A 26,145-nucleotide genomic window follows, 5' to 3' on the forward strand; every position below is an offset into this window, starting at 1 on the left:
CCTACCCTTTATTCTTAAACTATGACCCCTGGTTCTGAACTCCCCCAACATCAGGAACATTTTTCCTGCAATTACAGTAAGTGAAAATCTAGCAGGCAAGCAGGATGCTTTCTCCAACCATTTGAAGTCCACTATCTTCCACCGTTTCTACCCAGTGCATGGTACTTCCTTCCAGCAGCCACTGGTTGTCCTCCAGGATGTACCGAGCCGCAGCCTGATCCATGTCGGTCACCTGGGCGAATTCGGCACAGAGACTCTCACGGCAGCGGCGCAACGCTTCCGATGCCTCCGACAGCCCGGGACTCTTGCACTGAGGCTGTTCCATGGCCGGAGCTGCAGTGAGCGACTCGCCAGCCCCGCTCCCTGTCCGCATCTGTCCCCGCCGCTGCTTCTGCTTCCAACACCCGTGGCCCATGCAGTCGATATGAGTTTTTTAATTTTCGTTGATCACAGAATGTCTCACAACAGAGCGTGAGAAATTTGTGATCAGCGTGAGATTTTGGCGAAATGCGTGATTCTCACGCTCAATGCATGAGAGTTGGCAGCTCTGCCTCTCTATCCCCCTCGCTCCCCCCTCTCTCTCCCCTCTCTCGTCCCCTCCGTCTCTCTCTCTCTCTCTCTCCTCTCTCTCCCCTTTCTCTCCTTTCCCACCTCACTTTCCACCTTTCTCTCTCTCCCCCTCTCTCCCCTGTCTCCCCCTCTCTCCTCTTCCCTCTCTCTTCTATCTCTCCCCTCTCTTTCCCTCTCTCCCCCCTCTCTCTCTCCTCTCTCCTCCCCTCTCTCTCTTCCCCCTCTCCCCCCACCTCACTCTTCCCCCTCTTTCTCGCCCCCTCTATCCTCTCTCGCTCCCCCTCCCCTCCCCTCCCCTCTCTCCCTCCCTCTTTCTTTCCCCTAACTCTCCCCTTTCTCTTTCCCCTAACTGTTTCTCCCCCTCCCTCTTTCTCTCTCCCCCCTTCTTTCTTCTCTCTCCTCCCTCACTCTCCCCCTCTCTCCTCTCCTCTCTCTCTCTCTCTCCCCTCTCTCGCTCCCTCTCTATCTCCCCCCTCTCTCTCTTGCTCTCTCTCTCCACACACTCTCTCCTCCTCTCCCTCCTCTCCCCTCTCTCTCTCTCGCACTCCTCTCTCCAACCCTACTCTTTCCCCCCCATTTCTCCCTCCCACCTCACTCTCACCCTTGCTCTCTCCATCCCCTCTCTCTTTCTCCTCTCTCTTTGCCCCCCTCTCTTTCCCTGTTTCTCTCTCTTCCGCCCCTCTCTCTCTCTCTCTCTTCCTCCCTCTCTCTTTTACTACCCCTCTATCTTCCCCTCTCTCTTCCCTTCCCTCCTACCCTCTCTCTCCCCCCTCTCTCTCCCTATATCACTCCCCTCTCTCTCACCCTTTCTCACCCCCTCTCTCTCTCTCTCTCCTCCCTCTCTCTCTCTCTCCCCCCCTCTCTCTCTCTCTCTCTCCCACTTGCTCTCCCCTTCCTTCCTCTCTCTCTCCCCCCATCTCTCCCCCTCTCTCCTCCCCCTCCCTACCCACATACTCTGCTCTCTCCCTCTCTCTCCCCCCCCCCCCCCCCCCTCCCCGTCTCCTTCTCCTCTCTCTCCCCCCTCCCTTTTGAGAGTTACTGTCCCTTTGGCACAGAGACTCTAACGGCAGCGGCGCATCGCTTCCGACGCCTCCAACGGCCCGGGACACTGGCACTGAAGCTGCTCCATGGCCGGAGCTGCAGCGAGTGACTCGCCAGTACCGCAAACACTCGCCAGCCCGGTAAACACTCGCCAGCCCACAACACTCGCCAGTCCCGGCTCCTCGCATCTTTTCCCGCCGCTGTTTCTGCTTCCATCCGTCCCTCAGCCCCGACTCTCCAACACATGCAGCGTATATGAGTTTTGAAATTTCTGTTGATCACAGAATTTCTCACGACAGACCATGAGAAATTTGTAATCAGCGTGAGAGCGTGAGAATTTGTCCAAATGCGCGCTTCTCACACTCAAAGCGTGAGAGTTGGCAGCCCTGAATGTTCTAATGGTGACCCAAGCCCAGTCACTTTGACACAAAGAAACAGGAAGGCCAATTGCTCTTCAGCTATCTTGGGAGCATGATTTGCAGAAGGCTGGGTGAAAATGCTTGGTCATACTCATACATTGTAAGTTTTCCAGACGGAAACCACAAAACGAGATAGAATAAACACGTTGGAACCATTTCATCTTTCAAAACAAGCAGAATAAATGTAAATGAATGAATAATTACAAAAATAATCATGCATAAATACAAAAATATTTGGGAGAATCAGGTTATAAATATAATTAAGGTATCAATGTAGTGAAATCAATTTCAAGCAATTATTCTTCAAAAATAGTTTTCTCAGTATTTTTCCAATTTTCTCATCTTTTCCCATAGGCGCTAATCTTCATGATGGGGTCCAGTTTGGCAAACAACTGCTGCATACACCCCACATGCCCATTATTCTCAAATAAGCTTTGGGAATATGTACTAGGAGAATATTTGACTGCTTAGTACATCCCAGTCGTCCTCCACACCCTCTAGTTCACACATATACAAACACTCGCACCCTCACAGGCACAGAGTTGTTGCTCGTCCAACAAAAGATATATATTCCTGACCTACTCTCACTCTGCAACTTGGAGACAATTGTAACACCTAGTTGAGGGGATTATGGCTTCTGCAGCCTTTACTAAGTATTAAGAATCTGACCATCAAACTTTATAGCAAATACTTGGGCACATAACTGCTGCTATTGTAGTATTGAGGGAGTTCATGGCAAACTGAAGATGAAATCTTTGAATTCTCAGAAATGAAATCTGGGATTAATGCCATTTACCAAGATTTCTCTTCATTAAAATATTTCTTAAAAGCTAACTTTCTGACCAATTTGTTTCTTCACCGCTTTGTTTCTTGAACATCCGTATTTGATTGCGTTTCTGCGAAGTATTTCAAAACATTTTAACTTTTAAAGGACAATATAAATATAACTTGCAAATATCAACAAGACAGAAATAGGATTGGGTAATTTATATTAAAAAAAATCTCTTGATATCTCAGCCAAAAAAGAATGCTTCTCTATCATCTATATTTCAGGAAGATATGCATTCCTGCCTGCATTAACTGAATGAACTTACTGTTGAAAGATGGGTAGATTCAGTCTGAAATGTGACCTCCCAAATTAAATTGAGGTGTCAGTAACACTAATCGTTTTCTGCAAGTTGGAGCAGTGAGAGAATGCAGCTCTGATTCACCAACTTCCTTAAGATAAATTTTACCATTTTTCTTGGAGTTTCAGAAGGTCGAGTGTGACACAGGCATGCAAACTTGAGTGATACTCTCCTCTTGAAAACAACATCACATGTTGTTGACTTGTTTGATAGCAAAAGAGTTGCATTACATGCCCTGGTGGACACATTCAGGACCTCCTCCAACCCCATCTCTTGGAGTTAATTGTTGTTTATGTCCATCAAGAGCACATTTGCCAGAAAAATGTTTTTAACAGGCTGATCAGGTCACTTGCTGCACAAATGATTGCTACAATATCCAAGCTTAGGATGCTATAAGAAAGAAGAGCTGCAAAGTTCACACAGTTCTAACAAAGAATATGACATTCATAAAGATTTACAGCAGCTTACAGACTATGCCAAATGGTAGGCAATACCATGTGAGGAACAGGCATGCTTTGACATGCTCAATGCCTGAATAGCCTCATCTTTTATCACCAATCTGGAGAAAATGCAAACTGCTGACAAGACGTTCCAAAAGCTAATTGTCAGGCCCACAGCTCTGCAATAACAGACCTGTTTCCTCCCACATGCCTCCCTTCCCCCACTACTTCCTGTAAGGTCCAGTACTTCCTGTATTCTCATTTACGGTTTTTCTCTCGAAACTCTGCCTCAGCAGCATTATTAAAAAACACAGAAATAATATTTGAGGGTATTATTGACTCGAGTGATGGTTGTGTGAGTGTATTCCCTTTATTAATGCTGGGTTTACAAATGTAGAATAGATACACTGACAGGCAAACAAGCAATGCATTAAAAAGTGTTCACCTACTTGGTCTAATACATTCTTAATTTCTCAAATATTTCCTCTTAAGCTATAGCTAATTTACAATTTACCTCATATAAAAATAGTTCACACTAATTTGCAGATTGAAGTGAAAACTGGACCTGGCAAAATAGTAATTGTGCTTAGGTTTAGGTTTATAATTATGTGTACCGAAGTACAGTGAAAAGCTTTTTTTGCATTTCATCCATTCAGATCATAAAATATTATAAAATCAAATCTATACCTGCTAAGAGTAGAAGAGTCGGGGTGAACGATAGGTAAGCTCTAGCAGGGTTTCAGGAAGTTAAGTGGGTAAGATGGACTTAACAATAAATAAATATATCATGTTTTATTGACTAAGCCAGTAGGATAGGCTGAATAAATTATATTTATTCTAGACGAGGTATAGCACATACTTCTCCCACACTTTCGCCACCTCCAACGGGATCCCACTACTGGCCACATCTTCCCATCTCCACCCTTTTCTGATTTCCGCAGAGACCGTTCCCTCTGCAACTCCCGGGTCAACTCGTCCCTTCCCACCTATAGCACCACCCTCCCCAGGTACGTTCCCCTGCAACCGCAGGAGATGCAACACCTGTCCCTTTACCTCCCCCCTTGACTCTATCCAAGGATCCCAACAGTCTTATCAGGTGAGGCAGAGGTTCACTTGCACCTCCTCCAATCTCATCTACTGTATCTGCTGTTCCAGGTGTCAACTTCTGTACATCAGCAAGACCAAGCGCACGCTCGGTGATCGTTTCGCTGAACACCTCCGCTCAGTCAGCCTTAACCTACCTAATCTCCCGGTTGCTCAGCACTTTAACTCCCCCTCCCATTCCCAATCTGACCTTTGTTCCCGATGTTGGGGAAGTCCAGAACAAGGCGTAACAGTTTAAGGATAAGGGGAAATCTTTTAGGACCGAGATGAGGAAAACATTTTTCACACAGAGTGTGGTGAATCTCTGGAATTCTCTGCCACAGAAGGTAGTGGAGGCCAGTTCATTGGCTATATTTAAGAGGGAGTTAGATGTGGCCCTTGTGGCTAAAGGGATCAGGGGGTATGGAGAGAAGGCAGGTACAGGATACTGAGTTGGATGATCAGCCATGATCATATTGAATGGCGGTGCAGGCTCGAAGGGCCGAATGGCCTACTCCTGCACCTATTTTCTATGTTTCTATGTTTTCTGTCCTGGGCCTCCTCCATTATCAGAGTGAAGCCCATCGCAAATTGGAGGAACAGGACCTCATATTTCGCCTCTGTAGCTTATAGACAATAGAAAACTGGTGCAGGAGTAGAGGCCATTCAGCCCTTCAAGCCAGCACCGCCATTCAATGTGATCATGGCTGATCATCCAAAAATCAGTACCCCGTTCCTGCCTTCTCCCCATATCCCCTGACTCCCTGATAACAATCTTCAAGAGCCCTATCTAGCTCTCACTTGAAAGAATCCAGAGAACCGGCCTCCACCGCCCTCTGAGGCAATGATTTCCAAGGACTCACAACTCTGTGTGAAAAAGTGTTTCCTCATCTCTGTTCTAAATGACTTACCCCTTATTCTTAAACTGTGGACCCTGGTTCTGGACTCCCCCAACATCAGGAACATGCTACCTGCCTCTTGCGTGTCTAACCCCTTAATAATCTTATATGTTTCAATAAGATTCCCTCTCTCCTAAATTCAAGAGTATACAAGCCCAGCCGCTCCATTCTCTCAGCATATGACAGTCCCACCATCCCGGGAATTAACCTTGTGAACCTATGCTGCACTAACTCACTTACACACCAGCGGTATGAACATTGACTTCTCTAACTTCAAATAGCCCTTGCTTTCCCTCATTCTTCATCCCCTCTCCCTTCCCAGTACTCCCACCAGTCTTACTGTCTCCGACCACATTCTATCTGTCCCGCCCACTCCCCGAACATCAGTCTGAAGAAGGGTCTCGACCCGAAACATCACCCATTCCTCTCTCCAGAGATGCTGCCTGTCCCACTGAGTTGCTCCAGCATTTTGAGCCTACCTTGTATTTATTCTAAGCTTTCTTATGCTAAACATAATAAATAAAATCAATTGGTCTACCTTCGATTTTCCAGCATCTGCAGTTCTTTCTTAAATAAAATCAATTGGAAGAACTGGTTCAGGAATTCAACAAGAGGAAAACACCACACACAAGAGAAAATATACCGAAAAAGCAAGAAATCAAAAGGTTACTCCTATCATATTCTAAATAATTCTTTGGAACACAATAATGGTATTAGATTGACTGGATAACTCAGGATATATAGCTGTATATATAACAATCTTATTTATTAATAACTGATATAATCTCACAATAAAGCAACAATTCGAGAATTTTGTACAATAATCAAGGATGAATTTAAAAACTATAGGAAAATTAATTTGTCTTTCAAACTCACTAACAACTCAATGCGTCCATTTACCGTATACAATACATTGAGACAGCAGTACTCCAACTGGGTTCATTCCAACAGAATCATGATCAAATGCAACATTCCCATTAAATAAGATTATTTTGTAGCAGGATGTTCTCTGAAAAGTTCCCCGGTTTTGTGCTACTTGGTAGCAGCCTTGAGACTGACTATTCCATTTGAACTTGACAAACTCAGCAATACTTGAGAGATTCAGGCTGGATCAGGAGTGTTTATTCTATTAAAATAGTCAGGTTTGAATCAGGTTGTGCTGTGCAAGCCCACTTCAGCATTTTATCCAGATCAGGATATACTGCTTATATCCTATTTCCTCAATCAACAGGAATGTACATTTTTTCCTGCTTTTCTACAAATGTCTCTGGATCAGGTTGACTATGGAAAAAATGAGTAATTGGGCTCAGCAGGGGGTTGTATTGACTGTGGCCAAGTTAGATTTGGGTTGAATTTTACACCTGAACCTCACGAAGTACAAAATGTTCTGCAGTCCCTTCCATGTATGATCCAGTACAGATTTTCCTTCCTATCTACCCAATGAAAATCTGACACCAGTACTGTCAAATTTAAATAGCTGCTACATTGTGAAGGTGAGTCGAAGTTTGTGGTAAGTAATTAATGCACCACACAACTGGCCTCAGCGCTTTCAGGCTAGCTTCCTTTCTTATTTCAAGTGAGATACAATGTACACACAACATAAACCCCTTATTTCCTCTTCTAACCAACAACCACTCTGTACAATTAATGCAGACATAATGTGTAGGAAAGAACCGAAAATGCTGGTATTCCTTCTAGACGCTGCCTGTCCCACTGAGTTACTCCAGCATTTTGTGTCTACCTTTAATACAGACATAATCTCCCTCACTTATCAAATGCCCACTCTACTCCTGGCAAATGCACTATGAGCAGCAAGCAACAGCTGTCCTAAAGAAACACTGCATTGATATACACCCATCTTCAACAACGTCAGAGCCTATAACCTAACATCTTTGTAAACATAATGTGCCTTGGCAGAGATGAAACTGCTTATCATTTTTTATTATATCATTCAACCGCAAGAATCATTTGGTAAACTGAAGACCAATCTGCTTGTTTGTTAAACCTCTGGAGCAGAGACCATTACATTACTGCTTCAAAGGTAGCAGCAAATATAAATTAACTGCACTCTCATTATTGCTTGTGGAACACTGCTCCTGTAGCAATCATATGCCACATGTTGGAAGAGAGGAGGGGTTTCTTGAGCCTGCTTTGTATTCCTTCTGTTCAAAAATCTCAGGATAATTCAAATTGTTCCATCTTGAGAATCTCATAACCTGGTACCAAATCAACAACCTTTCCCTCAATGTTAGCAATACAAAGGAGATTGTGATCAACTTCAGGAAGCAAAGCAGCACACACACCCTGGTATACATTGACGGCACCAAAGTAGAGATGATTGAAGCTCAAGTCTTAGGAATAAATATCAACAACAATTTGTCCTGGACCAGCCACATCAAAGCAATGGCCCAGAAAGCATACCAATGCCTCTACTTCCTTAGAAGGCTTAGGACGTTTAGCAGGTTACCAACAACCCTCACCAATGTATACAGATGCGCTGTAGAACGCATTTTAACGGGATGCATCACAGCATGGCTCAGGAACAGCTCTATCCAAGATTGCACTAAATTTCATAGTTGTGGCCGTAGGTCAGACATCATTCAAACCAACCTCCCTTTCATTGACATCTACACTCCATGCAGCCTTGGCAAGGCCACCAGTATAATCAAGGACCAGTCTCACCTCAGTCACTTCTTCTCCCCTCTCCCATAAGGCAAGAGGTGCAGAAGTTTTAAAACACATATCTCCAGATTCAGAGACAGTTTCTTCCCAGCTGTATTCAGGCAACAGGACCATCATCTCACCAACTGGAGAGTGGTCCTGACCTTCCATCTATCTCATTGGAGAACTTCGAACTATCTATAATCTGACAATCTGTGGAATTATTTGCCACGCCACAGAAGGCTATGGAGGCCAAGTCAGTGGATATAATTAAGGCAGAGATAGATAGATTCTTGATTGGTACGGGTATCACAAGTTATGGGGAGAAGGCAGAAGAATGAGGTTAGGAAGGAAAGATAGATTGATAGGCCAAATGCTCTAATTCTACTCCTATCACTTGTGATCTTATGACTAAACGTTATACATTTTATCCATTATATGTACACTGGATGGCTTGATTATAATCATGTAATCTTTCGGCAATTAAAAGCTTTTCACTATATCTCGGTACATGCAACAATAATAAACTAAACTATCAATATTTCATATTTTTCATAAAATTAATAAGGTTCTCTTTTAAATCAGTGTTCAATTCTTGTCAACAAATGTTTGAAAAACTGTGCAGAAGCAATTTCAGCATCTGCTGTCTGGCACTTTAGGATGGAATATGCCATAGCAGTTCAAAGAGCTCCTTGAGCATTTCCATTCCTGTGAATAAAATGCATGATAGATGCTTTACGGTATACATTACATGCAGAGAAATAATGCATGACACCATGCAAGGTTATTGTTAAATGTATCAAAAAGGAACTGCACTTTGACCATCAGGGTCTTTTGCTGAAAGATCAAATCGGTAACTGGAGGCTGAAAATCTGACGCTATTGGGTGGACAGGTTTAAAAAGGCTAAATTGAAAAAGGAATGTATCCAGAAAAGCCTATGTGCATCTTATAGCAAGCAATTCAATGGTATCAATATTGGGCATTTTATGGTTTATAGCCAGCAAAATGCTCTAAAATCTATTTCAATCTTTGGTTTATGTTCTGGTCCAAGAATCATCAGAATGTGGATGAACCTGAAGAATGGTAACTAAAACTTTTTGAATGCTATTTGTTCTTAAAGCAATCCATTTTTAATAGTGAACCCAGGAAAGCACTAGGAACCTTGGAACCTGGGAAAGCACTACAGTATATAATATTTTTTTACAATCAATGGTTCAGGCCAATGTATTAATAAGTCTGAAGAAGGGTTTTGGCCCGAAACGTTGCCTATTTCCTTCGCTCCATAGATGCTGCTGCACCCGATGAGTTTCTCCAGCATTTTTGTGTACCTCCTATCAATAAGCACCCATTGGTTCATTTGTATGAGAGAGATAAATGAATAGATGGCTGCAGGCCAAAACTGAAGGATTTAAGATGAAGGTAGACACAAAATGCTATAGTAACTCAACAGGACAGGCAACATCTCTAGAGAGAAGGAATGGGTGACATTTCGGGTTGAGACCCTTCTTCAGACTGAAGGATTTAAGTTGTGAAAGGCTATGAATACTTTTGTACTTTTCAATGGAAATATCCCTCAATTGACTTAATTGGGAGGATTGCTATAGATGATACACTAATTGTAAGAACATATTTCACTGTCATTAATAAAAGTCAGACCCTTTCTGCCAAAGGGTCTTCAACCTGAAACTGTTGCTGTTTCTCTTCCTACAGATGCAGCTGACCTGTTGGGTATTCCCAGTATCTTCAGCTTTTTTCGTTTTATTAAATTAGCCATATTACACAATTAACCAAGTTATCCCACTGAAATTTCATCCTTATTTGTACTTTCTTTCTAATAAATCTCTTGTGCCAAGTACCAAATAATTAGGTAAATAAACTCACATGGTAAGCAGTTTCTGTTATTATATTGTTGTTCGCATGGTAAGAATTTGTTTCAGTATACGGTGATGAAGAAAATTACATATTCACTGCCAATTGAATTCAAACCCTACAAGTACAGGTTTGCATTGGAAAGAGGCATTTTAAAACTGTTAATTCCCCTTTGCAATATCTTTAGAGTTCGCATGTAGCATTGAAGTCAAAATAAATGCATTAATTCTTTAAATTAATAAATTGGGATTTATATTATTTATTGCAAACTGCAGATGGACATTAGACAAAATGGCCTGCAGGTAAAGGTGCCGAATTAAAATTACAAAAATATTTCCTAATACAGGAAGTGATTTCAGCCATTTAAATTATATTCAAAAAAGCTTTTTTAACTTGTATGTGCCATAAATCCCAATATCGATCACTATAATTAGCAGAACATACTGCACCAATTTTATTCAATTCCCTCTGTAATATGTATTTCACTCTGGGCAGGACCCTATTCAATCTACATCACCATCCCAAGCAATATTTTATTGCACATATGAATTGCACGTATAGTCATGCATACACTGTTGAGCCTTTTCATGTAAATGTAAAATCGTTTTAATTTGTGCAAAGATCATTAGCCTGCAAATCATTGGTCCACATTACATTTTGCGTAAGGCAGTTAAGACCTTATGCAATCCCCCCACAACCTCGCCACCATAACGTTCAATATGGCAGTGTCTGTGGAACCCATTCTCTGTCTGCAGAGCTCCCCACGTTCATAGCCTTTCACTATTTATGCACATAATTCTGAAAAGATTAAAAGTCATGACATAAATTAATTTATTGAACAGCACATTTCCATTGCTACATCAACACAAAACTGAAACTGTGGTAGAAAACCAACTATTTGTTGGGGTTGATTTGTCACTAGACATAGCTTGGATTCCTTCTAAACAAACTTTTTTTTTAAATTATACTGCTGGAACACATTGCTACAAATCACCAGCAGAGTCAATACTGAAATCTTCAATGACAGAATGTATATGTATAAGTATGATTCTATAAGCACATACAGTTTTTTTAATAAAATTAGGAAACCAAAAATAATTTTAAGCTAGAATTATTAAACAAAATCTTAATTCTGCTACTAGTTTTGCTGCAACCTGGCTTCAGATGGGAGATCTGTATCTGCTCTGCATATACTGGAAAAAAAAATTCAAACAGATTTTTCATCGTCTTTCAAACTGCATGTATTATTCTTTCCTCCCAAGTACACTTTGAATACATACAGTACATTATTATGATGATACACAACTTAGGCCTCTTATCTAGCTTAGATTAGGCTTTTATAAACCCTATGCACAAAAGTTGCTCGAGTTTTCTAACAGCAGTAGAACCACTGTTCATTAGTCATGAAATCCTTTCATGACTAATGAACAATACTGTTATTTGAAAATCAAAACAAAATGCTAATACAATAACAGATTCAACTTTGGTAACTCAGATTCTTACAGCAAATGGAATAAGAACAATATTGCATTTTTAAATTATTTAAAAATATATCCACACACAGAGCAAGGAAATGTTAACATGAAGCCAAAGCAGTTAATGAGGTTTATTAGAAAGAGATTGTACAGTTGGCACAGACAAGGGTTTTCTGGGTTACAGAAGATTTGACTTAAGGAACTCTGACGTTATTTACAATTTCCCATAAATTTTAAAGCATCTTTATGACAGAAAAATTAGTTACAGACATGCAAATATCTTCAGAAATTATGGCATAGGGGTAGCAGCTACTCAATTCAAAAGAAAACGTAAAAATGGCTTACATGTAACCTCATGGCTGTAATTAAAGCGATACATTTGCTTTAAGAATGCGGCTACAGACTGACAGCCGGAGGACACTTAAGGGGTTTGCTTCGGAAACGGACAAGGCAAATCTCTTTTATTAACACGTGAAATAAGTAATTTGTCTTAAAAAAAAACATCATTTCAATTTAATTTTTCATCCCATATCCTTTCCTCTTTATCCAGAATTGACATATACAAGAGAAAGTCCAGAATGGAGAATTTAAAAAATGGGTATACAGGAGAAGATGCAAAAAAAACCTCCCAGTAATACCGTCGATCCAAGGGCCCAGTGAAAAGGAATTTAAAGAAATCAATGAGCCAGAAAATGGATAAAGGCCAGGCATCTGATGATCTACATCTCAGAATTTTGAAAGCAGTGATGTGAATGCTTTGATCATCATTAAAATTCTAGATTTTGAAACGTTTCCTGCAAATGGAGGGTAGCAAACTATAATTCCACTTCTCAAAGGAAGGAAAGTGAAAACAAATGATAGGGAGCTGCTTGCCTAACATAAATGATTAGGAAATTGCAGATAGAGCAAGCAATTAGGAAGGTAAAGAGTATGTTGGCCATAGTTGCAAAAGGATTTGAATATAGAAAGTAGGGATGTCTCACAACAATTATACAAGACCCAGGACATTATATACAATTTTTGTCTATTTTTTTAAAGAAGGATGTACTTGTCATGTAGAAAGTGCGGTGAGGGTTCACCAGACGGTCTTCTGAGATGGTGGGCCTATTATATGACAAGAGATTGAGAAAGCTAGGCAGAGGCAACTGAGAAAAGACCTAATTGACAAATATAAAATTCAAAGAGAGCTCAACAAAGTAAATATGAAAAGGATGTTTTCCCCAGTTAAAGAGTTTAGAACCAGGCTTTAGGGTCTCAAAATTAGGAGTTGGCCATTTGACACCAAGAATGCTTGTTCTTCACACCTCAGCCATGGGAATCAGTCTATCGTGGGAATCATTTACTCCACTTCAACTCTGTGAAACCCCATTTTAAAATATTTCAATCTTCCTCATTCTTCCAAAGAGAGTAAATATGCAATTTGCTTAACATCTCCTCATATAATAACCCTGCTATCCCGTGATTTAATCTGATGAACCTTCACTACAATTCCTTTATCGCTCATTATACCTCTCCTTAGTTAGGGACACCAACCCTTGTACCCATATTCCAAAGGCAATCTCACCAGGGCTCGATATAATTGGAGCAAGATGTCTCTGTTCCTGTGCTCAAATCCTCATGCAATAACATACTGTAAGCCTTGCTGAGTGCTTGCGATTAACTCTTATGCAAAGATAGTGTTGTCGCTCCGAACATCTACATTTTCAAAAAGACGCAAAAACATGTCATATTTTTCTACCAAATTTATGACCTATATTTTTCCATGTTACATTATTTTTCCACTTCCTTACCAAACACACTTAACCTGTCCATATTCCTTGCAGCCTTTCAACCCATTACAACAACCAGTTTTGTATCATCAGCAAACCTGGATATATTCCATGAGATTCCCCCATCAAAATCATTGTGGTCATTGTGAACAGATGTGGCCAATGCCAATCCTTGCAGCAATCCTCCAAACAAAAAATGCTGTACATTCTTCCCATGTTCATTCAATCCTCAGAGTCAGTATCTCACAATTTAATATTATTGAATAATATTTTATCAAAAGCCTTCAGGAAGTCCAAATAGGCCATATCAAATAATTTGCCATTGCCCTGCAAGTCATAACTTCAAAAAAACTTCAATCTAATTTGTCAAAACTGATATTTCTTTCAGGAATCAAACTTGACTGCCCAATTCAATTTTTATTTTCTTTTACATTCTCAGGCGTGTGAAAAGGGTGGAAACCAACACGGGTTTTCATGCCTGGCTTATTGTCTGATGACTCCAGTCCAAGTCAGGATCTGGTGCAATACCCTGTCCAACTGTAACATTTTCATTATTTTGCATGAAGTTAGACATGAAGAATCTTGATTGGGATAAGGAATTAAGGATTGGGCAGTCGTAAACACGTGCAATTCTGGACCCTGCAAAAGTAACAACTTCAAGAAAGAAGTGAAGAAAAAGATGAGAAAAATGATCAAGCAAGAAAAAATGCATGAACATCAGGCTCAACCAGTATTCAAATGATTGGATTTCAAAACTCCTTTGATAACATGCCTGTTGTTTGTATGGCATTATTAAAACAGAATTTAGAAAATCAATCCCCTGCATCACATAATGATTATCATGGAAACATGCAATTTTATCACTCACCAATTTTCTGGTTGAAGATCTTCTCAAAGGTCAATTCATCTCTTTCCTCCAAGTATTTTTGCATAACACTGCGTATACTGTAAATTAAGAATAAAACATATTGTTCAATTAAAGAGCATCATGTTGATTCTAAATCAATGTATTTTACCACTGGCTGACATAATTAATTAATTTCTTAATGATATCTGATTAATAAATTATAAACGAAGGTTAAATGCTGTATTATACTAAATGCATCAGCATGATCATAGAGTCATACGGCATGGAAACAAATCCATCGCTCAACTTGCTCATGCCAACCAAGATGCCCCATCTGTTATCTGACCTGCACGTATTTGGCCCATATCCGTCCCAACCTTTCATAACCATGTAACTGTCCACATGTCTTTTAAATGTTGTTGTAATACTCGTCTCAAATACCTCATCTGGCATCTTGTTCCATATACCCACCACCCTCTGTATGAAAAATCTGTTCCTCAGTTCCCATTATATCTTTCCCCTCTCACCTTAAACTTATGTCCTCTGGTTCTTGATTCCCCTACTCTGGGTGAGACTCTGTGTATTCACTGTATCTATTCCCCGCATGATTTTATACACCTCCATACAATCACCCCCTCAACCTCCTGCACTCCAAGGAAAAGGTTCTACCCTGCCCAACCTCTTTCCACAGCTCAGGACCTCAAATCCTGGCAACATCGTCGTATCCTTGTATATGATACCTTTTTCAAAATAAAATGTTTTTCAATTTCTAATTCAGTTTTTCTACTTTGGTCACTCAACGTTACAATCTCCCAGCCAAAGCATAAGCTCTTAACTCAGTCTCATAATGCTGATCCAAATTTTACCCTTTTTGGTTTTGAGCCACTCCTTCCATATCCACTGGAAAATTCATGCACCCGTGTCCTTAATTACTCCCATGATCCCATAATGAAACTTATTCCAACCTTCATTTATCCTAAAGCACAAATGACCCTTCCCAAACCAACCCCACTCCATTACTAACCAGTGTACTTGGACACCTTAAACTTTTTCTGCAGGTAAAGGTACAATATGGGAAATGGTGTACTATAGGAAATTACAACAGCAGAGAACCTCAGTCTCATTATCCACTGGATAATCATATTCTTCTGAAGAAAATTATTCTAAGTGGCCCAAACTACTAAACCTCCCAATTATTGATGGCCTACCATCTACCATAAATTGGACAAGAATAGAGCATTGCACTAGAAGTTAAAATACAAGGATTAAAGTGCTTCAGTTGTGATTTCTGAATTGATTACAAGAACAAATAGAGCTAACTTGAAAACATTAACAACAGGCTCCCAAAGGGCTTTTTTTAGATTTACTGGTATCTAAAAGAAGCCCATTGAGGACATCTTAATTACACCAATGAATTATTCGCTTCACTCATTCATCATCCAAAATTGCCGCCACCACCACTGCCAGTACTGACGGATCTATAACCACCTAAATTTCCGTATTAAGCTGTATTACTTTCAGCTTTCAATCACGGTACGAGGTACTAATGCAAGATCTCATCAACCAAATACAAAAGCAATACCTGTCAATAATATTGCCAATCCTTTTCTCTGCAAGTTCTTTCACTGTATCTTTATCCATAGCTCTTCACATCCTGCCTCACGACTTACGTGTGTTCCCTCACTTCACAGTCAACCAATAACACTGAAATCCAATCCCTCTGCCTTTTAACTTCTCTGTTCATTTAGAAGCCTTTTCAAAATCCCTTTCCAATGAGTAATTTTGCCTAAATTTGGCATTATTTTGTCTTTAACAAAACAGCCTACCTTGATTTTGTTCTGCTAAAACTGAACTAATTTATGTATATAAATGCAGCCTTCTAATCTGCTTGTTTTCAATCAATAACGTTTTTTCACTTTATCCAGTAAATTTGTACACGGCAGATCGTGTCTCACTTACGTGATTGAGTTTTTTGAGGAGGTGACAAAGGAGATTCATGAAGGTAGGGAAGTGGATGTTGATAACATGGATTTTAGATGAGGTATCCAGACGATCAAGATGTATGGGATTTCTGATCACTTTGTTATATGGATTCGGAATGGGCTCATTCATAGAAGACAGAGGGTTGTGATGAAAGGTAGATATTCTAGAAGGTAAAATAGGCTGGAGGTCTGTGACTAGTGGAGTTCCCCAGGGATCTGTACTGGAACTTTTGCTGTTTGTGATATATACAAATCACCTAGGCGCAAGTGCAGGTGGATTAGTAAGTTTGCTGACAACACCAAAATTGGAGGAGTTCCAGACAATGAGGAGGGCTGTCAGAAGATACATTGGGATATAGATCAGCTGCTGAAATAGGTGGTGAAATGGCAAATAAAGTTTAACCCGAATGAGTGCGAGGTGTTGAACTTTGGAAGGTTGAGAGGAGAGTATACAATTAATGACACAGCATTGATGTGCAACAGGATCTTGTAATCCAAGTTCATAGCTCACTAAAGGTGCCAGCACAAGTAGATAGGGTGGTAAAGAAAGCATTTGGGATGCTTGTCTTTATTACTAGGGGCATTGAATATAAGGAAGTGAGGAAGTCATGATGCAACTCTATAGGAGTTAGGTTATGTCGCATTTGGAGTATTGTGCGCAGTTCAGGTTGCCCCATTACAGGAATGATGTGGAAGCTTTGGAGAAGGCGCGGAGGCGGTTTACCAGAATGTTGCTTGGGTTAAAGGATTTTAGATATAGGGAGAGGTTGGATAGACTTAGATTGTTTTCTCTGGAAAAATGGAGGTTGAGGGTGGACTTGATATAAGTATATAAAATTATGAGAGACATAGATAGGGTAGACAGTCAGGACCTTTTTTCCAGGGTGGAAATATCCAACACTAGAGGGCATAGTTATAAGGTAAGAGGGGGAAAGTTTAATGGAGATGTGGGACAAGATTTTTTAAATATAGAGGGTGAGGGCCTGGAATGCATTGCCAGGGGTGGTGTCGAGGCAGTTTAAATGGCTTTTAGATAGGCACATGGACTGCAGGGAATAGAGGGAAATGCATCATGTGTAGGGCAGGTGAGATCAGTTCAGCTAGGCATCATGTTCGACACTAACATTGTGGGCCAAAGGGCCGATCCTGTGCTGTACTGTTCTATGTTCCATAACACGACGGTGACATAAATAAAATCCCAAGATTATTTTCAGAATAGTTCTGCTCCCTGCGTGTAGTAAAGTCAAGAAGGCTTCAATGACCTAACAGTTTAGTGTGTTGTGCAAATTGCAAGGCATGCAATTATGATGGCATGATGATGTTAATCAGTTAATCTTGTCTCACACAGTAAATGGGAGAGAGTAATTTGCTTCTCCCAAGGAGGATCAAATCCATCATATTGTTTGTTTCTAATGGTCCAAAAAACAGAGCATTATTGAACTCGTCCAGTGAAAGATCACTTGGTCATTTTTCCATTCCTTCCGGAGCCATGACCATGGATAATTCAAGATAAATAAGTCACCAAAGCTTAATGAAATGCACCAGCAATTATTGAAAGGGGCCACCATCCAGAGAAATTGTCCACAAATTTTCATTAATTGTATGCAAATCATACACTGAGCGAGAGAGTAGCCAATGCATACTTCTAATTAAAAAAAGGGGGGAAATAAAATTGGAAACTGCAGACAGTTCAGTTTAATGTTGGAAGTGGATAAAATACAAAATTCATAATAGATGATAAACTTAGTAAACAATTTGAAATACGGAATTTATTCAAAGACAACCAACGTGGACTCATGCGGATTAGGCAGCATCTCTGGAGAGAAGGAATGGGCGACGTTTCGGGTCGAGACCCTCCTTCAGACAAGATACATGTCAAGACCTAACAACATTTTGAAGAAACTATTAATTACAGTGGATGCAGCAATGGTAAATGTATATGATGGCTAGGAAGCTACATTTTCAAAGGCTTGATTTTTAAAATGTCATAAAGGATCAAAGAGCATTGCCACATGATTGGAAATTAGTATTATAGGCCTTGCTTAAATTGAAGAAAGTTTTAAAAAGTACTGTGCCTATTTTTCTCTTTTTACATTTATTAAAACAATATTGATATTTCTTTTTTGGTGAATTGTCCCCACATTAGGACCTCAAGCTTTATGGTATAGACCAAGCTAGATATTCATGTCATTAACACCTGCTACAGTAAAAAGTTCAGGTAGTTTCATAAATGAAATAAAGGAAAGATATTCTAGCAGGCTGACTTTAATATCTCTAAGCTCCTGGTTCATGGGGATTCATGTTTAAACAAGAGTCCATTAGTGCCACTAAATGCACAATTAATTCCCCACAGAAAACTGCAGCAATTTTGGACAATGCTAGACTTCACCTTACATTCTGTTAGTTCTGGATGGAATTAAATATATCCGCACAAGACAATTCAAAGCAGAGAAAGGGAACACACAATAAGACACAAAGTGCTGGAGTAACTCAGCGGGTCAGGGAACATGGATAGGTGACGTTTCCGGTTGGGACCCTTCTTCAGTCTGAAATAAATATTGTTCTCTCTGCTGGTTGCCAACCTAACATGTTAAAAGTAAGGAAAACTTGCATATATACAACATCTTTCTTGTCACTTTCAGGACATAAAAGGGCTTTCCAATATCCTTGAATGTTCTTACGACATAGAACAATGTCACTTGGTCCATCGAATCAGAGTAATCCCATTCCACCGTTGATTTTCCTGTAACCTAATCTCTCCCACATGCCCATTAACTTCCTACACCCATGGTAATTTGCAGTAATCAATTAAGCTTCCACCCAACATATCTGGATTGTTGAACAAAAGCAGAGCACCTGGGTGGAGCCCAGAAGTTCCAAGGAAGAACGTGCAAACTCCCCACAGCCAACACCCAAGGTCAGGAATGAACCCTGGTTGCTAGAGCTACGACATAACAGTTTCATCTTTTACAGCCATAAATGTGTAGTTACTATTGCAGTGCGGAAAACATGTAAACTAAAGTGTGTACTGAAAGCTCTCACAAACAGTAGCAATGATAATTACACATAATATGTTTTTAGAATGCTGAAAATTTTGGCAGCATTTTATGTAACAAAGTGTTCAATTTTCTGGTTCCTCCACACTCTCATTCTCTGTGGTTGTTGGTTGTTCCCCAAGTTATTAACATTAGAGCATCAACAAGGAATGCTTTGCTTAGTAGGATGGGTGCAGTTAGCACAGCCACACTGACCCAAACTCCATCCCAAGGTGCACCATCTTCCCCTCCCTAATCCAGGAACCCAGAGGCCTAGTTTAACCAGATTTAAATCAATACACACCACTGATGAAACTGATGAAATAAATATTGTTCTCTCTGCTGGTTGCCAACCTAACATGTTAAAAGTAAGGAAAACTTGCATATATACAACATCTTTCTTGTCACTTTCAGGACACACAAACTGGCTTTTGTTCTACCCATGGCTGTCACTTGTCAGATAAATTCACTATTGAAGAATGCAATCAATTATTCTGTTTAAACAAATATCTCAATTTAAATCATCTTGAATCAACTTCATCTATTGGCGAATAGGCTATGTCACAAGGAACAAGTCATTATTTTAAAGTCGCAAATAATATTTAATTCCAGGCATGATGCATGAAGCAAACTTTTAAAATATACACTTGACAAATCTTTACAATTTTAAAATATGTTTGTATAATTTTTTGGGTACAGATAATGTACAGTGCCGTCCATAATGTTTGGGACAAAGACCCATAATTTATTTACTTGCCTCTGTACAATTTGAGATTTGTATGAGAAAAAAAATCACATGTCGTTAAAGTGCACATTGTCAAATTTTAATAAGAACCATTTTTATACATTTTGGTTTCACCATGCAGAAATTACAGCTGTGTTTATACATAGTCCCCCCATTTCAGGGTACCATAATGTTTGGGACACGAGGCTTCACAGGTGTTTGTAATTGCTCAGGTGTGTTTAAATGCCTCCTTAATGCAGGTAGAAGAGAGCTCTCAGCACCTCGTCTTTCCTCCAGTCCTTCCATCACCTTTGGAAACTTTTATTGCTGTTTATCAACATGAGGACCAAAGTTGTGCCAATGAAAGTCAAAGAAGCCATTATGAGACTGAGAAACAAGAATAAAACTGTTAGAGACATCAGCCAAACCTTAAGCTTACCAAAATCAACTGTTTGGAACATTATTAAGAAGAAAGAGAGCACTGGTGAGCTTACTAATCGCAAAGGGACTGGCAGGCCAAGGAAGACCTCCACAGCTGAAGACAGAAGAATTCTTTCTAAAATAAAGAGAAATCCCCAAACACCTGTCCGACAGATCAGAAACACTCTTCAGGAGTCAGGTGTGGATTTATCAATGGCCACTGTCCGCAGAAGACTTAATGAACAGAAATACAGAGGCTACATTGCAAGATGCAAATCACTGGCTAGCTGCAAAAATAGGATGGGCAGGTTAAAGTTTGCCAAGAAGGACTTAAAAGAGCAACCACAGTTCTGGAAAAAGGTCTTGTGAATAGATGAGACGAAGATTAACTTATATCAGAGTGATGGCAAGAGCAAAGTATGGAGAGAAGAAGGATTTGAGTATAGGAGCAGGGAGGTTCTACTGCAGTTGTACAGGGTCTTGGTGAGACCACACCTGGAGTATTGCATACAGTTTTGGTCTCCTAATCTGAGGAAAGACATTCTTGCCATAGAGAGAGTACAGAGAAGGTTCACCAGACTGATTTCTGGGATGTCAGGACTTTCATATGAAGAAAGACTAGATAGACTCGGTTTGTACTCGCTAGAATTTAGAAGATTGAGGGGGGATCTTATAGAAACTTACAAAATTCTTAAGGAGTTGGACAGGCTAGATGCAGGAAGATTGTTCCCGATGTTGGGGAAGTCCAGAACAAGGGGTCACAGTTTAAGGATAAGAGGGAAATCTTTTAGGACCGAGATGAGGAAAGGTTTTTCACACAGAGTGGTGAATCTCTGGAATTCTCTGCCGCAGAAGGTAGTTGAGGCCAGTTCATTGGCTATATTTAAGAGGGAGTTAGATGTGGCCCTTGTGGCTAAAGGGATCAGGGGGTATGGAGAGAAGGCAGGAACAGGATACTGAGTTGGATGATGCCATGATCATATTGAATGGTGGTGCAGGCTCGAAGGGCCGAATGGCCTACTCCTGCACCTATTTTCTTTGTTTCTATGAACTGCCCAAGATCCAAAGCATACCACCTCATCTGTGAAATACGGTGGTGGGGGTGTTATGGCCTGGACATGCATGGCTGCTGAAGGTACTGGCTCACTTCATTGATGATACAACTGCTGGTGGTAGTAGCATAATGAGTTCTGAAGTGTATAGACACATTCTATCTGCTCAAGTTCAAACAAATTCCTCAAAGCTCATTGGCCGGCGGTTCATTCTACAGCAAGACAATGAACCCAAACGTACTGCAAAAGCAACAAAGGAGTTTTTCAAAGCTAAAATATGGTCAATTCTTTAGTGGCCAAGTCATTCACCTGATCTGATCCCAATTGAGCATGCCTTTTATGTGCTGAAGAGAAAACTGATGGGGACTAGCCCCCAAAACAAGCATAAGCTAAAGATGGCTGCAATACAGGCCTGGCAGAGCATCACCAGAGAGGACAGCCAGCAACTGATGTTTCCATGAATTGCAAACTTCAGTCATTGCATGCAAATGATATGCAACAAAATACTAAACATGACTACTTTCATTTACATGACATTGTTGTGTCCCAAACATTATGGTGCCCTGAAATGGGAAGACTATGTGTAAACACTGCTGTAATTTCTACATGGTGAAACCGAAACATATAAAATGGCCTTTATTAAAATCTGACAATGTACACTTTAACCACATGTGATTTTTTTCTATTATAAATCTCAAATTGTGGAGAACAGAGGAAAATAAATAAATGATTGGTCTTTGTCCCATACATTATGGAGGTCACTGTATATATAATTTAAAATGTTATGCTTATCAGTGTGAACAACTCATGCACACAAGTGTTAACATCATTATCTAATAGGTCAAACATAGCGCATTAGATTTCAAAACAAAGCTGTCTTTGGCCTGTATAAGATCTGAGGACTGCAGACGAATTTTTACTCGGGTGCTTCCAAATTTAGGTCTGGCCCAACCAGATGTTGAGAAACGCTCCTTCTAAAATTCTTTATTCATGAAAAGCACAAACAGTTACAGAGCAGAGTCTCATTATTCCAGCCTTCAATATTCCCCGTTATTCCCACCATAAAAATATCAAAAATATCCAACAGTCATTGTTTTGACCTCTCCAAACTATATTAACACTGGAAGTGTTCTGGCTCATTAATCAGCTGGCTATATTAAATGTAACCCATGAAAAGTGAATGCATTTGTTTGTGCTGGGATATAGTCCCACGGACACCAGCAACTATATGGTACCTTACCAAGTGACTATTCTTCACTTAGTTTGAATCATTTTCAACCACAGAGAGAACATTATCTGCCACATGTTCTAGCAAAGTACATCGGGTAACTAGAAGTTAAGAATCTTGGCTGACTTTTTCAATCCCTTGTCTGACCACTGACATTAATTCTACAACCCCACATTAAATCAGCATATTCCATAGACTAGATACCCAATCTGTGACTTCAGGTCTGCATTATTTACTGCTACATTTTTAATCACAAATCCAAAGGGGAACACCTAAGGTGATTTTAAGTAAAGTTAATCAAAAGCTAAAAAATAAAGTATTCCAAACTATCCCAGCAAGGGCAGAATATATTCGGACTTTCATTAGCTAGAGAGCTCTTCATAATTCATGACGCTGTAGGAGTAAGTTAAGGGCTTTACAGCTTGTGAAAGCACATCTGTCATTTACAGAGATTCAAATAATATTATAAACAGAGGTTCTCTGCAGGAAATTGCATCTTTTTTTTTCCAACAAATTAAGGGATTTTTTTCAATGATTGAAGGAGAAAGGTATTAATTGCATAAATATGTTTTATCTCAAGTGAACATATGGACAAGAGGGAATATTTTATCACCAATACTTAATTTACAACATCTGAAGAAATGCATGGCTACTTTGATATAAAACTAGAAATAATATGTTTTCTCATTCATTTTGGAAACCAATTTCAACAACTACATATCCTCTGCAAAATCCGCCATCTCATTAATTTCCTGCAAATACGTCAATCCACAATTACAATCACAATGAATCAAACTGAGAATTTGATCAAAATTCATGGTGGGTCTCTTTGGAGGAAAATTGAACAACTTTAAATACTTTAAGCCTGCACAGACGCTACATATAACAGATAATCCAGACCTTTTCTATAGTTCAACCATATATTTTAATCAAACACTCAATCATATACTATATGCAACACCATATTTACAGGTAGCTCTGTTCTTTGAAGTATTTGAAAATAATTAGCAGTAATGTAAGCAGATTTCACATCAATTTACTGACTTAAACATTTAGCCTTAAAAGGCCAGGTTGAGTTAGTTATTGAATACATACAATTTAACAAAATGCATTCACACACAGACATCAATTAATTTCATTTCCCAATGTTCTTGATTTCATTTAAATTTCCAAATAGTTATCCTTCACAGTTAAGAAACAGCATATTCGTAAAGGTTCTCATAATGCAGGTTGCATGCTTTGCTTCATGGTTATGTTTGTTCAGATCAGACAGGAAGGAAACGTAGAGCCCACACAATCGTGTTACTCCTAGCATGAGTGGCCTATTTTCAAAAATAAAATGTATGTAGATTTTCTACTAAAAATTAATTTTGGTGCACAATCTACACCAAATTTTGCATTTGGTATTATATAATACCACATTCATATTTAATCCTACTTAATATAAGCTTTTTCACAAACGAATAATTCACATAATTCAGATACTGAATGAAGGCCTAATCTTAAATCCTGCTAACAGTGCTATCTTAACCCAAAAAATTAATTTACCACCTTCTCCAATGTATTTACAAAACAGTTTCATTAATTTATATTGATATTAATCAAACACATTGATTAAAAAAATAAATTTACCACCTTCTCCAATATATTTACAAAACAGTTCCATTAATTTATATTGATATTAATCAAACACATTTTTAAATAGAATTCTTACTGGAATGCATAATTGCAGACCATGACAGAAACGCATATGATGGTACTAAACGTGCAAAATAAATTATTTTAACCTTTATTATTTTGTGTTTGCATACACTGTCTGCAATAGGAAAATATATTTCTCGATTTAAAAAGATATCCATGACCCAGCTAGCACGATATCTAATCACTTAATTCAAGTTTTCCTTTAGGTTAATTTAAATGAGATAATTTTAAAATAATTAAACAATAAAGAAGATAATTTTACGATTCATTCAAATTGTGATATCAACGACGGGGATGCAGAAAATCTCGAATTCCACTCTCGATCTAATCCTGTCAGATTTACACACAGATTGGGCACATATGATCGCTTAAACTTATGTTTTTTTTAACAATTGAGGTTTGCAGATGTTATAGAATGAACTGTTTTCGCGAATTCGTGCAATAAGTGACAGCTGCTGCTGTTGTGTTTTGATGGTGCAACGCCTGTCATGACAAACGGGGTGTATTTTTTAAATTCGGATATGGAGGCATTTTACCCTTCGTATTCGTTCTTTCTTTCGCTCAATCCTTACCTGGGCTCTGGAAGTACAATTTTCTTGCTGGCTCTGGCAGCTGGAGTCGATTTGCTTTTCTCCATCGCCATTAAATAGCTCACATCAGCCAGCACTGCCTCCAGGTCCGCCATCTTGCCGGGAGAGACAGCAGCGAAGGAGCCGCTGAGAGGGCGCGAGGCGAGGGACGCGGGCGCCCGCTGCACCCGGAGACCGGCACAGGGCAGGGAGAGGGGCGCTGACACTACCCCGGGAACAACACTGGCAACCCCGCTCCAGACACGGGGACCAAGCGCTAATCAGGGAGCTAACAGCCAGAAACTCTCCCCAACTCACTCATCTGGGGAGCTGCCAGGCTTCGGCCCTCATTCCTGGAATAGGACACCTCCAGAATAACACTAAAGATCCACAGGTCTTCTCCTCTGCAACAGTGTTTATTTCGTCTCTCTTTCCTTGGTACACTCTGATGCTCTCGGTTGTACAGTGGTCATGAGCAGAGACTGGAAGCTTTTCACTTCCTCCTGGTGTCAAGGAAGGATCTCTTTGAAAACGTGGAACTGGAACGCTTCTAGTTTTCCTCAGAGGCCCCCTGGATCGGGTCAATATGCTGGCCGAGGGTTCATCTGCACGGTAGAGGAATTTAACAGCGTTATCTTTAGAAAAGTACACAATGGGAGGCAAACCAAAATAAACGATCTTCACTTGCTTTGCCTTTGAGGCTGGAGGAGCCAGCGAAGTGCGTTTCTGATTTAAAATGGCACAGCGCTGCTGGTGTCGGAAAGAGCAATGTTATCAAGGTTTTGTCAGAATCTCATGCTATTCAATGAGAAAAAGACTAGCATACACAGAGGTACGAGTTCCTTATTCAATTCCAATACAGAGCAAGTCGGTTTCTTATTTACTAGGATAGGTTGGGTATTTTTAATTTGGTAACATCTATTATTATTACTGTACGTCAATTTTGAATTAAACGCAAGGTGCAGGCTTTAATTTGCATTTTGGGATGATTAATGCTCAGTAGTGGTGTTGGACCGCAACTGTCAGTTTTTGTTTGCCATCAGCTCCAGAACCCATGCAGGTAGCGGGATCAAAAGTGCACGAGTGGAGACTGGTCTTTTGGTAGGTCTAGACCCATGAAAATGCAGGTCAAAGCTTAAAGGCATAACAATCTAAAGACCCACTGTTTCTGCCATCTTCACCGAGACGCTGATTTGACTGAGGACTGACTTCAGTAGTTGATACCATTGTGAT

General features: G+C 39.9%; 1 protein-coding gene across 1 annotated transcript in view; it reads right to left on the bottom strand.

Moving 5' to 3' along the window:
- grk3 (G protein-coupled receptor kinase 3) overlaps positions 1 to 25,651 on the bottom strand; it is a 170,730-nt gene extending 145,079 nt beyond the window's left edge. The window contains exons 1-2 of the mRNA XM_055655888.1: positions 24,916 to 25,651; positions 14,223 to 14,299 (exon numbers count right to left, since the gene is read on the bottom strand). Coding sequence (XP_055511863.1) covers positions 14,223 to 14,299; positions 24,916 to 25,028 — 190 coding nt within the window. The 5' untranslated portion in view covers positions 25,029 to 25,651. The remainder of the gene's footprint in view (positions 1 to 14,222; positions 14,300 to 24,915) is intronic.
- Positions 25,652 to 26,145: the final 494 nt, after the last annotated feature.

This window comes from Leucoraja erinacea, chromosome 25 (assembly GCF_028641065.1).
Source record: "Leucoraja erinacea ecotype New England chromosome 25, Leri_hhj_1, whole genome shotgun sequence".
In the NCBI taxonomy this organism is placed as follows: Eukaryota; Metazoa; Chordata; class Chondrichthyes; order Rajiformes; family Rajidae; genus Leucoraja; species Leucoraja erinaceus.